Here is a 16,155-nt window from a genome sequence, read left to right on the forward strand (position 1 = left end):
TTTTATTTTCTTTTTTAACCAAATATACTTCATTAAAAAAGGAAACAAATAGCCCCAATCCAGAAAAACAACAAACTGGAAAGGGAAAGAGTACAAAAGATAAAAGCCTAGCCACAATCAACCCATTCAAACAGCAATACTATTCTAAACATTCTTAGCGTTAATCCCAATAATTTTTCTTTCTTTCTTTTGAATTTCACAATATTTACAATAATGAATATTCCTAGTAAATGACTGTAATATCATAGTCTTAATTAATTAAATCATTGTTTGTTTCCTTAATGAAGGTTGGCATCGCGCAATTTGATTCCAAGGTCATCTCCGTGGGCTTTTCTTTTCCTATCTAATTTGATTGCAGAATTTGAGTTAATTAACTGAATATGTATTTTATATTTTTTGTTGATTTCATTTTAGTTATTTGAAAAGCCTTATGATGATACAAACTTCATTTACATAAATATAAAAGGATTTTTTTCCACTTCAATGACTTCTGTAATCATGTAAATAATGCTTAGTTATAATATGAAGTACATAGAAAAAATAAACGAAAAAATTTTTTTGGATATAAAACTAGGTATCATAAGATTTTGTTTTTTGTTTTTCCTGTTTTGTGATGTACAATCTACTGAGCTTTTAAGACCCGAGTTACACTATATAAAAATTGTTATAAAATAATTATTAGAATTTATAAAATAAAGAATAAAAAAATTCAAGAACAAAGATGTTTTAAGAAAATAAGTTGCATTTTTTCCTTCTCTCCTCTCATTTTCTCTCATACTAAACTAAACGGATCCTAAATATTATTTTCATCAGACAAAAAAATTGTCATTTTTCTAAACTTAATACTCCTCTGATTCTAAATATAAGACCCGCTTTGTAATATATGATATAGATTATATTATAAAATAGATTTTATATTTAAGATAAGAGAAGTATATATATATTTTTTTGATTCAATTTGCTTGCTATGGCCTATGCGCCATGTCTGCAATATCAAGACGTCTGAACCAAGCGGATTTGATTTATTTTATTTTATTATTGTTTGGCCACTTTTTTAGCGTACAAGTCTTCGTTGGTCATAAGAAGGGCCATGTGAATGCGATAAACAAGAAAATTACATGTCCAAAAAGAATCATTAACAAATAAAAAGTAAGACAAGATGGTCCCTCCCCAACGCGAAGACTCACTTTTTGTTTCCCAGTCTTCACGCGGCTTCACTTTTCTAGCTCAACCTTTATTGCTAAGGGGCCCTATAAATCATTACCTTTTTGTTAAAATATGAATGCGACTATTTTCCATTGTTATTTTTCCAGGAAGTATCCAAGTCACTTTTCCCCTTCATTTATTGAATAGGACCAAAGGAGTATTTCGCTTATGTTTTTTTTTCCTTCCCAAGTCACTTGTGATATGTTTCATCAGAATATTAAAAAATTAAATCTGGCATATTCAAATTTAACAATTTTGTGATTTTGTTTCTATATTTAATATCCCCCTCCAATCTTTGATTTAAAACCTAATTAAAAAATTAACATTGATCATATATATAAAAATTATTTCGTATATTTATTAATTTTTTAAATTAATCTTATTGATATTTCCTCAATAATAATCAAATAGTAAAAAAAATGAGGGAATTAAAAAAAGACACTTATGGTGTTTTAAAAAAGTGTATCAAGTTAACTAATATAACTAATATCCTTAATTCACTCAAATTATTTAATTAAATCTTATATTGAGACCGGAAAAAATATATACTTAAGAAAACGATAATCTATACCACAATAATCTAACTGTGACGAAAGAATCATTACAAAAATTAACAGGATTAGTCTTTGTTTACTTTCGGTCGTTTCAGCTTTCTTCTTTGAAACGTCCTTAAATTATTGCTAGGAAAGAAACCCACTAGGTTGATTATATTTTAATATTTGGTCAATACTAGCAAAGATTCGTTATCCCATGACTCTACCAATGTGACAAAAGATTTATTATTTAAATATAAAAAAATAACTCATTAGTGACTAGCATGTGGAGTGTGGACCAACCAAATCAAAATATGACAAGAAAAAAAAAATGTAAATATGAATGCATTATCAGGTGCTTCAGAGTATCCTCCTCTAAGTTGAAATTGGAAAAAATAAATAAATCTACCTTAAATTTAATCAAATTTTAAATAAATCTCAGAGATCTAAAAATCAACCTCTTAAATTTACAAATAATTCTCCTAAGATATAAATATTTTAACTTTGGCAAAAAAAACTTACTAATTTACAAGTAAACCTCTCACATTGACAAAGTCATCATTTTAACTTATTCTTTTTACCTTTTGGCATTCACTAAATTAGATTCAGTTCTTTTCTTGTGCTTTGCTTCATTCTCCCACGGCTCGAAAATTTATCGCCATAATTTTCATCACTTATGTATTACAGATAAATAATAGTAGTATATAGCATAAAAATTATTTATAAAGTTAGTTAATTAATTAAACTGCGATGTGAGCTTTTATAAATTTTTTAATACAACATGTGAGAAATATATTTATAGTTAAAGCGAATTATTTGTTCATTCAATCTCAAATTTATATAGATTGTACGTGTGCGTCATGCTTGAGACGTTATTCTGAATTTGGAATTATTCCAAATATAGCATAATTTTTTTGGCCTTGAATTAAATATAGCTTACTTTGAACTTTAGAATTGGTGTCTCCATAGTTAAAGAGCTCAAGTCAAGAAGCAGGTGTAATCATCAAGTCTATGCTATCAATACGAGTTGGTCCGAGTGGTAAATGGTTCGATACCATTTAAGCAAGGTCTTGAGTTCGAATCTTGACGTATGCAGAAACTTTGATTGGGAGACTCACCTACTATAGTCAGGTACGCGACCCGAGTCGGATCTGAATATAGTTGGAACAAAACTCCGGTAAATCAGTTGGGCAACCAAAAAAAACAAAAGTCTCTGCTATTTTTTTGGAGTAACAAAAGAGGGCCCAAGGCCAACGCACTACTCATGGCCTATCCTTCCCACCCCATTTACACGGCAGCCATCCCTGCTCCTCTTATATTCTTCTCATAGTTCCTTCAGGATCTCTGCTTCCTCTTTCCAGATCTGCAAGGACCGAACCATTTCCAGAGTCAACTTCGCAAGAGCGTCTGCCACAGCGTTCGCTTCTCGCCTAATCCACTCTACGCTGACTTCCCGCCTTAGATCCATTAAGTCAGCAATCTCCTTCCATAAACAACAGGTAACGATTCCTTCTTTTTTCTTCCCCCTCAACCTTCTAACGGCTTCTCTCGCATCAACTGCCAATATCACCTTTTTGATCCCCAAATTCGAAGCTACTTCCACACCCCTCCTTATACCCCAAGCTTCTACCTCTTCTGGTGTGCAGCGCCCCACTTCTGCCGATCAACTCTCTGCTTCCCATTAGTTCTTGTTCTGCCTCCAAAAAAAAAAAAAGGAAAGAAAAAACCTTATCTTAAGTTCATATTACAGGTAAATAACAGAATATGATTTTTTTTAAAAAAAAGAATTTTGGGTGACAATAGATCTTGCGGTTGATGCAATAGATCTTCCAGCAGCGGCGGTGTCTCTGTCCTCCAATAATATATCCAGACATTCAGTCGTTTTATTATTATTTTTTTTTTTAACCGTGACCATAAAGTAGAAAGAAGGTTTTTTGTCTTATATATTTTTTACATCGTTAAGTTAAATTTATAATATTAATATATAAAATCTATTTAACTAATTTAATTAAATTTTAAAAATTAGATAAGTTAGTTAATTATAAAAAATATGATATATTTTTTTAAAATATTATAATTATTTTTCTTAGTATTTTTTTTATTATGGTTGAAGAAATATTTATAAAAATAATTTAAAAAAATTAATAAATATAAAAAATAAGTGTTATATTTAATATTAAAATCAATTTAATAATTAGATTTTATATTAAAAATCGGACGAGTATTATTTTATCTTTTATTTATTACTGGACATATTGTTATTTTCTTGATAAACCTGCATATTAAACAGGAGAAACTATATACTAGGCAGGAAAAAAATTGTTAAAATTTAAGGCAGATTTAATAAAGGTTGGGGCTTCTCTTTATTCTAATAAAATATGCCGAAAGCAGCTTACAGATAGAACCAGATGAATGTTTGTACTGTTAGCATCGTCTATGCTTTCCTTAAATTCCTAAAATCCATTTTCAACCATGTTCTGGCTGCCTCCCTTGCTAATAAGATATTGAAAATATTACAGGTAAATATTAATTTTAATCAAAATATTATTAGAAAATTAAAAATGAAATGTTGGATGCTATTTTGTATTTTTGTGTTTTACATTGAATTTATATTAATTTAAATTTCATACTGAATTTGATGGAATGCCTATTTTCGAAAATATATACTTGTGAAAGAAGTCAGATTATTTAAAGTTATGTTTTTCATTATATTGAATTTATGTTATTGAACAAACAACTGATAGTTATTAAAAGATTAGTTTTGTTTTACATCAAAATAAAATTTAAAAATAGAATAAAATTTAATTTGGACCGTTATTTTTTGATATATATATATATATATTCATAGTAACTTATGAAAATCTGATATATATTCATAGTAACATATGGAAATTTGAAATATTCATTAAAAAAAATAAATAAATCGGGAATACCATCAGCCTGAATACTGTTTCAATAAATACCATTTTCTGAGTGTACATGTGCTTTTTTTTTTGGTCGTCAATAATTATACAATAATGAATTTCCAAGACTTTAAATTCTTAGAAAATTAGTGTGTGTGTGTGTGTGTGTGTCGTAGTTTTGTACTAATTGGGTGAATAGTTATTTGTTATTTGTGTGTAGTGGGGCATAATCTCTTAATTTGATTTGAGAGTCACTCCGGAGGACGTTTCTGCATTATTCGTCTAATATCATCATCACATTTGAGGTAAGTAACGGTTATATTAGATTAAGTCATTTAACTGATTTTTTTTTTTTTTTTTTTTTATCTAGCTCGATGAAGGACTTCTTTTTTCACTTTTTTTATGATCTAAGGATACCCTTATCTTTATTATCATCTCGCTACTTTACATGTCTATTGTATTGTCTCATCTCTTATATTCTTTCATTATCATATGAACTCAATATTCAGATTCTTAAATAACGAATAATTTTATTACAAACTCAAGTCTCGCCTAATCTTTTTGCATATGCAAAGTATTTGTTTTTCAGTCAAAGGAACTAGTATTTGTACATTAAATAATGGATTTGTTAGATGCGTTTATTATAGTTTTCTGAAATTAACTTGATTTAATTTTTTGTATAAGTAATCATATATTTTTTATTTAAATCAATAAAATTTATTAATATGATTATTAAAAGCTTTAGTTTTTCTATTAAGATAAAAGTATATTGTATTGACTACTTTCATTTAGAAACGGAAAGGAATATAGATAAAATGGTGTTGTTATTAAAATAGTTGAGTTTTAAATTCTGATTTAAAAATGGGTAGTGTCCAAGAATATACGTGTATGTGTGTGTAATGATTTTTAGATATGCATGTACTTTGGGCAGCCACGAAAAAATGCATTCAATTTTGGTTTAGAACACGTTTTCTCCTTGTTGACATATCTATATGATATAATATGTAATTACCATTTACCAAGATTACCAGGTAATATTGTTATTATTTGGGAAAAAATTGTAGTTACATATATAAGTTCTAATAATAAAGGATTTATTTTTACATAATTTTTGTGAATTTACTTAAATATTACTCTCAAATACCTCAAATAAATGCTTAAATATTAATTTTTATTAAATATTTTAATATTTACAAGTTAAAGTTAATCAATTTTCAAATAAATCTCCTAAGATATTATTATCTTAATGCTGGCAAAAAAAATTTACTAATTTACAAGTAAACTTCTCAGATTTACAAAGTCAATATCTTAACTTATTCTTTTCCCCTTTTGGCATTCACTAAATTAGATTCAGTCGTTTTCGCGTGCTTTGCTTCATTCTCCTACTGCTCAAAAGATTATCACCATAATTTTCATCACTCATGTATTACAGCTAAATAATAGGGGTATATAGCGTATAAATTATTTATAAGGTTAATTAATTAATTAAACTGTCATGTGAATTTTTATAAACTGTTTTAATACAATATCTCAGAAATATATTTATAAAGTGAATTATTTGTTCATTCAATCTCAAACTTATACATATTGTACGTGCCTGTTATGCTTGTCACATTATTTTGTGTTTGGAATTATTACAAACTGGTGTATCCATATATAGGGCTGCCCTGCATTGCGTCAGATGGAAGAAATTGGGACTTGTATAGCGACCAAGCTTGCAGAGTGTCTATGGGATCCAATTTCACGTCGCGCTCGTTATTTGTTTTGCTTCAACCAATTCAATGGAGGTTTTGAGAAAGCAAAAGAAGGGCTGGAGGTGACATTAGCAGACTTGAACAAGCGCAAGGAAGAAGCTGATCGAAAAATTGAAGAAATAATGCCATCTGTGAGGAAGTGGTTGGATGATGTGAATGCTATCCTAGAGGAGGTGCAAAAGCTGCAACAGGAGGTTGAACGAGAAGGAAAGAAATGTTTTAACATGTCACTCAAGTATTCCTTAGCAAAACAAATGGATGATGTGGCTGAGCAAATGAAGGAACTCAAGAGCAATTCCCACTTTGATCCATTTTCCCAGTCGATCCCACTTCCTGACATTACCTACTTCCCTTCCAAAGAGTTTGTGGATTTCAACTCCAGAAAATCGACTTATAATCATCTTTTGGAGGCAGTTAAAGATGGCAAGAACAAGATGATTGGACTCTATGGTATTGGCGGTTCAGGTAAAACCACTTTGGCAAAAGAAGTAGGCAAGACAATGCATGATTTGAAGCTTTTTGACAAGTTCATCATGGTGGTTGTTTCGAAACCTCCAAATGAAGTAAAAATTCAGCAAGAAATAGCAGACCAAATTGATTTGAAATTTGATGTGGCCACTCAATCTGTAAGAGCACAAAGGCTATCAGAAAGATTGAGAAGTATGAAAATTCTTATAATCTTGGATGATGTGTGGAGTAATGATCTAAACTTTCAAGAAATTGGTATTCCGATTAATGAAAATTGTTGTGTTTTGTTAACTACTCGTCTTCGAGATGTTTGTGTCTTTATGGGTTGTGAGGAAAATTTTGAATTGTCTCTCTTGATAGAGGAGGAAGCATGGGATTTGTTAAAGATGCATGCAAACTTAACCCATGACACATTGAATGAGTTTGTTGGTGTGGGAAAGAAAATTGTTGATGAGTGCAAGGGACTACCTATTGCAATTGTGACAGTGGGAAAGGCATTAAGAGGAAAAGGTATTCGGGACTGGAAGTTAACACTACGGAGGCTACAACAATCCCTACCATTGGATATTGATGAGAGTTTAAGGGGCCCTTATGCATGTCTCAAATTGAGTTATGATTATTTGCCAAGTCTAGCAAAGCACCTCTTCCTATTGTGCTCTATGTTTCCTGAGGATCATCAAATTCATAGAGAGGATCTTGTTCGATTTGCCAAACGGACTTTGGAAGTTGAGGGGATTGTTTACACGATGGAGGATGCAAGGAGGGAGATTTTAGTAACCATTGACAGGCTATTAGATTCTTGTTTATTAATGCATACAAATGAGCAAGCATGTGTAAAAATGCATGACTTAGTTCGGGATGTAGCTTTGTGGATTGCGAGGGAGCAACATCAAGCAATTTTGGTGGATAGCAATGCGGTTTCAAAATGTTGGCTGAAAATGAAAGTTTGAAAGAGACAAAGGTAATATCATTATGGAATCTGGAAGGCAATTTTTGGCAGTCTAATCAATTGCATTGTCCAACACTTGAGGTTCTGCTACTTCATCCCAAAGGGTTCATTGAAGATCTTGGAGGGATTGAAGCGCTCAAAATCTTGGTCCTTGCAAGATCTAGCTTTCAATGGAAAGGACTTGGTTGGCGTACACAAATTCAATGGTCAATGCCGCAATCAATTGTGTCATCATTAATTAATCTTCATACCTTATGCTTCAGAGGAATTGCATTGGATGACATCTCTTTTCTAGGTCAACTCAAAGGATTAGAGATTCTTGACTTGCGTGGTTCTCAATTTGGTGAATTACCTATTGGAATTGTAGGTATGAAAAAATTGAAGCTGCTGGATGTGTTTGGGTGTGAAATTGAAAAAAGTCCTCTTGGAATTATTGGAAAATGTGAGCAACTTGAGGAATTATACTTTTGGGAAAAGAAATCTGCCATATCAGAAAATTTCTCTCTTTCGAGGTTGAAGAGGTACGTTATCTATGACACCACATCATTGAATATTTCTAGTTATGAAGATCCTCCTTTTGTAGAATATTTTGATGCTCATTGCATTGAAGAACTGAGAGCTTTATGCATACAAGGCTTCAAAGCCTCTGTTTCGAATTCGTCAATGAAAGATCTCATTCTTGGAGCAAACTGTGTTTGGTTAGACAATTGTAGGTGGGATCTTAATGATATAAATTTTGAAATAAAGCACTTAGCAATTTCACGCTGTCTGGAGAAGATATTCATAGCTGATAACATGAGCGCCAACATTCTTCAAACAGGACAAGTGTTCTCCCACCTGATTAGTTTAAGATTGATAAAAATGGATAGTCTTGAACAAGTGTTCCAAGATTCATCGATCACATGTTCTCTCCCGATGTTACAAGAGCTGTTTCTAGAGAGCTGTCCAGAATTGGGAACCTGCATCTTCACCCATGCCACTGTTACAAGCCTACCGAAGTTGAGGAAACTTGAGATTGAGGATTGCGACAAATTGAAATGGCTATTCTCTTATTCTCTAGCTTCTCAGTGTCCTTCGCTAGAGGAATTGCTAATAAAGGATTGTCCTAAACTTGAGAGGCTCACTGATGAAGAAGATGCGCATGGTGATCGTCTACTGCATCAAAGGGAGCCCCTTCAAGACTACCCATACGTAAGTGTTATATCCGCAAAATTCGTCTTGAATCATTGCACATTTGAAATTATAATCCATGCTGATGCGTTCGCTGAAAAAAGGTAGCAAGCTGAATTTGTTTCTTTTCTTTTGGTGCTGAATTTTATATCCTTTTCTTAAATTATCATGCGAAATTAATGTGCCCACTTTATCACTCTATTTGTTAGTTTTACCTCTCTGGTCAAATAAATAATTATGTGTATTACAATTTCTAACACCATCTATATATTGCGGAAACTAGTTTTTAGAGGCTAGTGTAAATTCATGCAATTGCCAAGAGTTTCACATATTTTTAGGACATTTCGTTTTTGCTTTGCTGCATTCTACCTGGCTTTTTTAAATTAAAAATTGGCCTGTTTACTTTTAAACTTTGTTTTAAAAAATCATGTTTATAAGCAAATAATACACGTAACATTAAAAAAGTACTCCAACGTATTCTGAATGAGAGGCAATAGTCATTTTCTTTAATTCAAGTTTTTGCAAATATATAACTGTATTTTTTATTTCTGAAATTTGAAAGCTCGGTAGCAACGTCATACGTAGTGTTTTTATATGTGCGTACGTGTGTGTGATTGAGCTACTATTTGAGTTTTACTTTTTATTTCAAGACAAGAAAATGCTATTTGTTTTTATCGATTTGTATCCTTCATATTAAACTTTTTTTATCAAATGATTACTTTTAATTTGCCAAATGAAAGGCTATATATTTTCCAAATAATTAATTTCATATTTTGAGCAACGCTTTATATTTTTAATTTCCTATTTTTGTTAAGAAAATAATTCTGACTCACACGATGAGAGTAAGAGACAAGTTATTGTAATTAATGTGTGCATTTCATAATTATAATTTGAATACATATATGTATGTACGTACAGCCACAGGGGAATCAGACTACGGTCACTACTGCAGAAAGCTCCCACCATTCACGAAATCAGAAACTCTGGACCCCTTTTCTTATTAGTCTGAAACATGTACGTATTATCAACAGTGGAATGAAAGTTACTGTGTTTGAGGTTCTGCAAGTCACAGGAACAGAATCTATTGAGGCAAGAGACGAACCTTTGACATTGAATTCAGAGCTGCGTTCTTTATATTTATATAATCTAAAACAGTTGGAATACATTTGGAAGGGCCCCATACAAAGTGTGAGCCTCTATAGACTTGAAAGTATTGTATTGCGGGAATGCTCAAAGTTGAGGAATATTTTCACTCTTGCAATTGTCACAAGCCTTCCAGAGTTGAAGAGATTAGAAGTAGGTTCTTGTGAGAAATGGGAGGGAATATTTTGTGAAGAATCACTTGAAAATCTTTCTTCTTCTTCTAATGTTTGCTTTCCCAAACTTGAGAGTATTGAGATATGGGGAAGCAGTAAAATGAAAAGGGTGTTCTTATATTCTATGGCTTATCGTCATTGTCCTTCACTAGAGAGGCTGCAGATAAAGGATTGCTCTGAACTGGAAAGAGTTGTTGATGAAGAAGCAGCACATGATGGGGATTGGCGGCTACCTCTTCTCAAACTGAAGGAATTAGATCTACAAGGGGTGCCGAAGTTGAGAGAGATATTTGGAGGAGCATTATTGGAGTGTCCGCAACACGTAAGTATTTTCCACAAATAATCAAATATTATTTTTAGCTCAACTTGTTGCTTTTCTCATAATAAATAATAACAGGAATGATAACACGCTATTTATTTTTAATCTGTATTTGTTATTTTTTTTGTTGGTGAACTTTTTTTTCCCCGATAAAACGTAGGTAACTCCTTTTGTTCTTTTGCTGTTAAAATTTTTGTCAAAATAATTTCTTTCACATTGCCAAATAATTTTTTTTTGTTGAGTCTACCTCTTTTCCTGTTAAAAATTGGCATGTTTATTTTTAAATTTATTTGAAAAAATCGTGTTTACTATCAAAGAATATAGATATATATATATATATACTCCTCCGGTCCTTAATATAAGACCCATTTAACTAATTTGATTATATTAAGGAAGTTAGGTAAATTAGTTAATTATAAGAAAAATAACACATTTTTTCTAAAACACCATAATCATCTTTCTTAATACCCCCTCTCCTTCTTCTACTTGATTATGGTTGAGGGAGTATCCATAGGGGTAATTTAGAGAAAATTTAAAAATATAAGAAATGGGTCTTATATTTAGGACCAAAACCAACTCAAGAATTGAGTCCTATATTAAGGACCGGAGGAGTATTAGTTTTAAGAATATATCTTGAATATAATAACAGGAACTAGTTATTTCAATTTTTGGTTAATGTTTTGGCGCCAGCTCATTATTGTGGAAATGGAAAGTAATTATCCAAGACTGTTTCATTTGGAACAAATCAGTGTGGATAATATATGAAGGTCTAAAGTAATAAAACTTATGTTATTACAACATTAAAATTATGTGAAAAATGCGGTTTAATTTGTCATTTTTTCTTGATGAATTTTGGTAAAACGTTAACTTCTTTTCTTTTTTTTTAAAAAAAATTGTGAAATAATTTCTTTAACTTTGCTAAATGCACCACTTTGTCAAACATGCGAAATTGATTGGGTTTATATTGTGAACAGTGTCGTAAAAATTGGCATGTTTGCTTTGTCAAATTTGCCGTTTAGATATTTTAAAGAGATTTTTTTTTCCCCTTTTGTTAATTCTCCCTCTTTGTCTTGTTAAAAATTTTAGTTGATTTGAAAAAAATCGTGTTTTTACTATCAAATTTTGGGCAATAATTATTTCAATTTTTGTTTTAATTAATGTTTTCGCTCCAGCTGATTGTTGTGGAAATGGAAAGTAATTATTCAGTACTGTTTTATTTGTAACAAATCAGTGTGGATAATATATGAAGGCCTAAATTAGTAAAATTTATCTTATTGGGATTACGTTATTACAACATTAAAAATATACAGAAAAAAGGGGTTCCATTCGTAATGTTAATTTACAGTTTGATTTGATATGGTTCATGTATATTGTCCATCTTTCGGATTGTCATGTAATCATTGGATATAATTACTTTACAGAAAAAAGAGAATAAGGGAGCAAGGGCCCTAAATTCAGAGTTGTGTTCTATATCTTTAGAAGATCTCGGAGAGTTGGAATACATTTGGAAGGGCCCCACAAAAAGTGTGAGCCTCCATAGACTTGAAAGTGTTGAATTCTTGAGATGCCCAAAGTTGAGGAATATTTTCACTCTTACAATTGTCACAAGCCTTCCAGAATTGAAGACATTAGCAGTAGATTCTTGTGAGGAATTGGAGGGAATATTTTGTGAAGAATCACTTGAAAATCTTTCTTCTTCTTCTAATGTTTGCTTCCCCAAACTTAAGCAAATTGTGATATTGGGAAGCAATAAAATGAAAAGGGTGTTCTCATATTCTATGGCTTCTCATCATTGTCCTTCACTAAAGCAGCTGGGCATAGGTCATTGCTCTGAACTGGAAAGGGTTGTTGATGAAGAAGCAGCACATGAGGGGGATTGGCGGCTACCTCTTCTCAAACTGAAGGAATTACTTCTATGGAAATTGCCGAAATTGAGAGAGATATTTGGAGGTGAATTATTGGAGTGTCCGCAACACGTAAGTATTTTCTGCAAACAATCAAATATTATTTTTAGCTCAACTTGTTGCTTTTCTCATAATAAATAATAAACATGAACGATAAAATGCTACTATTATTTTTAATCTGTATTTTTTATTTTTTATTAATGAATTTTTTTCTGATAAAACGTTAACTCCTTTTGTTCTTTTATTTTAAAATTTTTACCGAAATAATTTCTTTCACGTTGCCAAATAATTTTTATGTTATTACAACATTAAAATTATGCGAAAAAAGGGATTTAATTCGTAATGTTAATTTATAGTTCTATTTGATGTGGTTCATAGATATTGTCCATCTTTCAAATTGTCATGTAACCATTGAATATAATTAATTTACAGAAAAACGAGAATGAGAGAGCAAGGTTAGTGAATTCAGAATTGTGCTCTGCATATTTAATAGATATGGAAGTGTTGGAATATTTTTGGAAGGGCCCCACACAAAGTTTGAGCCTCCATAAACTTAAAGATGTTACATTGAAGAGTTGCCCAAAGTTGAGAAATATTTTCACTCTTGCTATTGTTACAAGCCTTCCAAAGTTGTGTTCACTTGAAGTTTCTGATTGCGAGGAATGGGAGGGAATATTCTGCGATGAATCACTCGAGCACTTTTCTTCTTCTAATGTTTGCTTCCCTAAACTTGAGAAAATTAAGATAACTGCATGCAACAAAGTGAAATGGGTGTTCTCATCATATTGTCTGGCTTCTCATTGTCCTTCACTAAAGAGAATACGCATAGAGGATTGCTCTGAACTTGAAGGAGTTGTTAAGGGATGTGAAGGTGAAGTTGGTGATCATGAAAACCTGTTCCCCAAATTGAAGAAATTGAGTCTCATTAATTTGCCAAAGTTGAGAGAGATATATGAAGGTTATGAGTTCGACTTCCCATCTGGTACTGTGCATATGCAGCTTTGTCCAAATATAACCCCACGATTCGAATACAATTCCCCATCAGGTACTTCCCTACCTGCACTTTTTATTTCCACATGGATACACTCTTCCTTTCAAGCTCTCTCTTTTGATGCTTTTTCTATTTTTTTTTTTTTTAATGAATGAAATAGTTTTGTGCACTTACTATTCATATCACCCCGTCCCATACAGCACTTCATTCCCATGTGGTCATCTTATATATCAAACATATAATTTTGTATGTCATTGATTCTATTTAAAATCACTTGTTTAACCCCTCCCCGGCCCCCAAGAAAAGATTTTTTTTTTGGGCTACTTTATGAGAAATTTAAATTTGAATCTTTTATTCTCCTTAAGATGCTGATTTCTATATATATGATTGTCATTTTATAAAAATATTGTATTAAATGAATGACATGTTGCAGTAATATTAGAGTTCAATAAGTACGTGAACCAACCTAATCAATGTTTACCATCTACACATTTTTATCACATTATTAGCATCTTTATCAACATAGATATTTAACGACAAATTTAACAAATGCGTGGGATAAATTAGGCTGTTAGTTTTTATTTTTTTCTGTGTGCCATTTTGAAGTAACATTTAAGCTTTTAATTAACTGTTTTCTTTTTCAGAATCAGAGACTGAATCGGAGACTGAATCTGAATCGGAGACTGAATCAGAATCAGAGACTGAATCAGAAAATTAAAACTAAAAGGGTGATGAGGAGCTTTGGTTTTCTAATGGTTTCTTTATCTGCATTTGTGTTTTACTAAATGCTGTGTGAGAGTGTGTTGAATTTGTGTCAGGGTGTTGAAATTAAAGAAATAAGAAATTAGATATATCTTTATTTTGAAATTGTGTTTCACTTGAGATGTGTTGGAATTATGTAATCATACTGAAGGTTATACACAAAATATAATAATTGCGTGGCTGCGTGGACTTCTTATTTCATCTGTAACATTTGCATAGAATTTCACTTTTTTACGTGCTGCATTAATTGATGATTTCTTCCATTGTCCTTTACTTCATCATCGCAATATAATTTACAAAGAAATACTAAGCATATTCACGTTTATTAGGAGAACAATTGGAAAAAGAAAAATTTGCTTGAGAAAAAAAAAAACCTCCATTACAAATAATTGTGTATAAATTATATCATTAGAAATGCATCATTTTAATGGCAATCATCCAAAAGATCGCATCCCTTAATAAAAGTAGCATCAGAAAGAATATATTAACAATAAAAAAAACAATAAACTATTATTTTATGTTATAACTAGATTTTCGTAGAACTCATAATTAGACCAGACATAATTAAAAAATAGATAGCCAATAAGAATCTGTAAATATTTATCCGGCATTTAAAATAACTTGTGCACAGTCCAATCAAAATTTCAAGATTATAACACAATAGCAAGTTATTGTTATGTAAATTAGCGACGGAAATTTTTTGTCACTAAATTCCGTCGCTAATTTTAGCAACGGAATAAAATTCCGTCACTAAATTCCGTCGCTAATTTTCTATTTTTTTGTAATGTATAAAGCACTTCAATGAGTAGAAAAATATATAACAACATGAGCCATTTGTGTGCAGATAGGGTGCAGTCGTATAGAAAAACCTGTTAAACCACGCCACACCGCCAAATCAGCAAATGCAGAAACAATCAACTCATAATCATAGAAAGCTGAATACAACAACCTAAAACTAATCAAATTATGATGCACAATCTGTGTCAAGTAATTTGGAACCCTTCTTAAGTAATTTTTTTCATGAGTCATGAATGACATTAGCACAAAAGTGACGAGTTAACTAGGTTCTTTAGAAATATGAGACAGACCAAAGTAAAGGGTGCTAGCCACTGGATGTTCATGTCAACCAATTGGCATAGAAAAGGTAAAAAAATGATACCAATATGGTGACAGCCTCCTTAACAACCTTGGCTATTGTAACTGTGACGGAGGAGATCCACGTTTGAAAATTGATTTGACAGGAGGAAAAAATTGAAAGCTTAGACATCAAACAAGCAGAAAGTCAAACAACAAATATTGTAGTGTCATGTCCTAGGAAAGGGAACATTTACTCTTACCAAAAGAAAAGCAAGTGCACCACCTAAAAGCATTAGTAAACAGCTCTGAGTAATGTGCCATGGACTATTAAAATATTCGTTTTGCCTGAATTTCCCCCATGGATCCGATGCAAGAGAGAGAAGAGTAGTTGCCCCTGCCATTACTGGAGTTACAAAGCTCATCAAGGTAAGCGGATTTTTTATCCCTGAAATTATTTCGGAAAAATTATCAGCATTTCATTAAAAAGGATAGATCTTTTTAATCTCTCAATGGAAAGTGAACAACGTTAAAGGAAAAACTGGAACAAAGAAAGAGTATTCAAAGAAGATGAAAATAGAAAAAAAACATTAAAACAGGTCAGAAGCCAGAGATAAGCTCACACATGCCTAAGGTCAGTGAACGGTAAGTGATGTTCTAGAGCATAAAGTATGATGAATGGTTAAACGTTGCTTTAAAAGTAAGAATCTAGCAGTCTGCCTGGATCAAGTCCATGGAGAAAGACCATTAAAGAAACTTTAGTCTCAACAAAACTTCTGACTTATTCAACAACCTCTCTTAACAGG

At 31.6% G+C, this 16,155-nt stretch overlaps 1 protein-coding gene across 1 annotated transcript; it reads left to right on the forward strand.

Moving 5' to 3' along the window:
- The first annotated feature begins 6,323 nt into the window (after nt 1-6,323).
- LOC114746332 (disease resistance protein At4g27190-like) lies at nt 6,324-10,642 on the forward strand. The gene is made up of 3 exons (XM_028934561.1): nt 6,324-7,781; nt 7,865-9,004; nt 9,902-10,642. The coding sequence occupies exons 1-3, from the start codon at nt 6,324-6,326 to the stop codon at nt 10,640-10,642; spliced, it is 3,339 nt and encodes a 1,112-aa protein (XP_028790394.1).
- Nucleotides 10,643-16,155: the final 5,513 nt, after the last annotated feature.

Source organism: Neltuma alba, unplaced genomic scaffold (assembly GCF_004799145.2).
Source record: "Neltuma alba isolate B1F8T4 unplaced genomic scaffold, ASM479914v2 tig00004934_pilon, whole genome shotgun sequence".
Classification (NCBI taxonomy): domain Eukaryota; kingdom Viridiplantae; phylum Streptophyta; class Magnoliopsida; order Fabales; family Fabaceae; genus Neltuma; species Neltuma alba.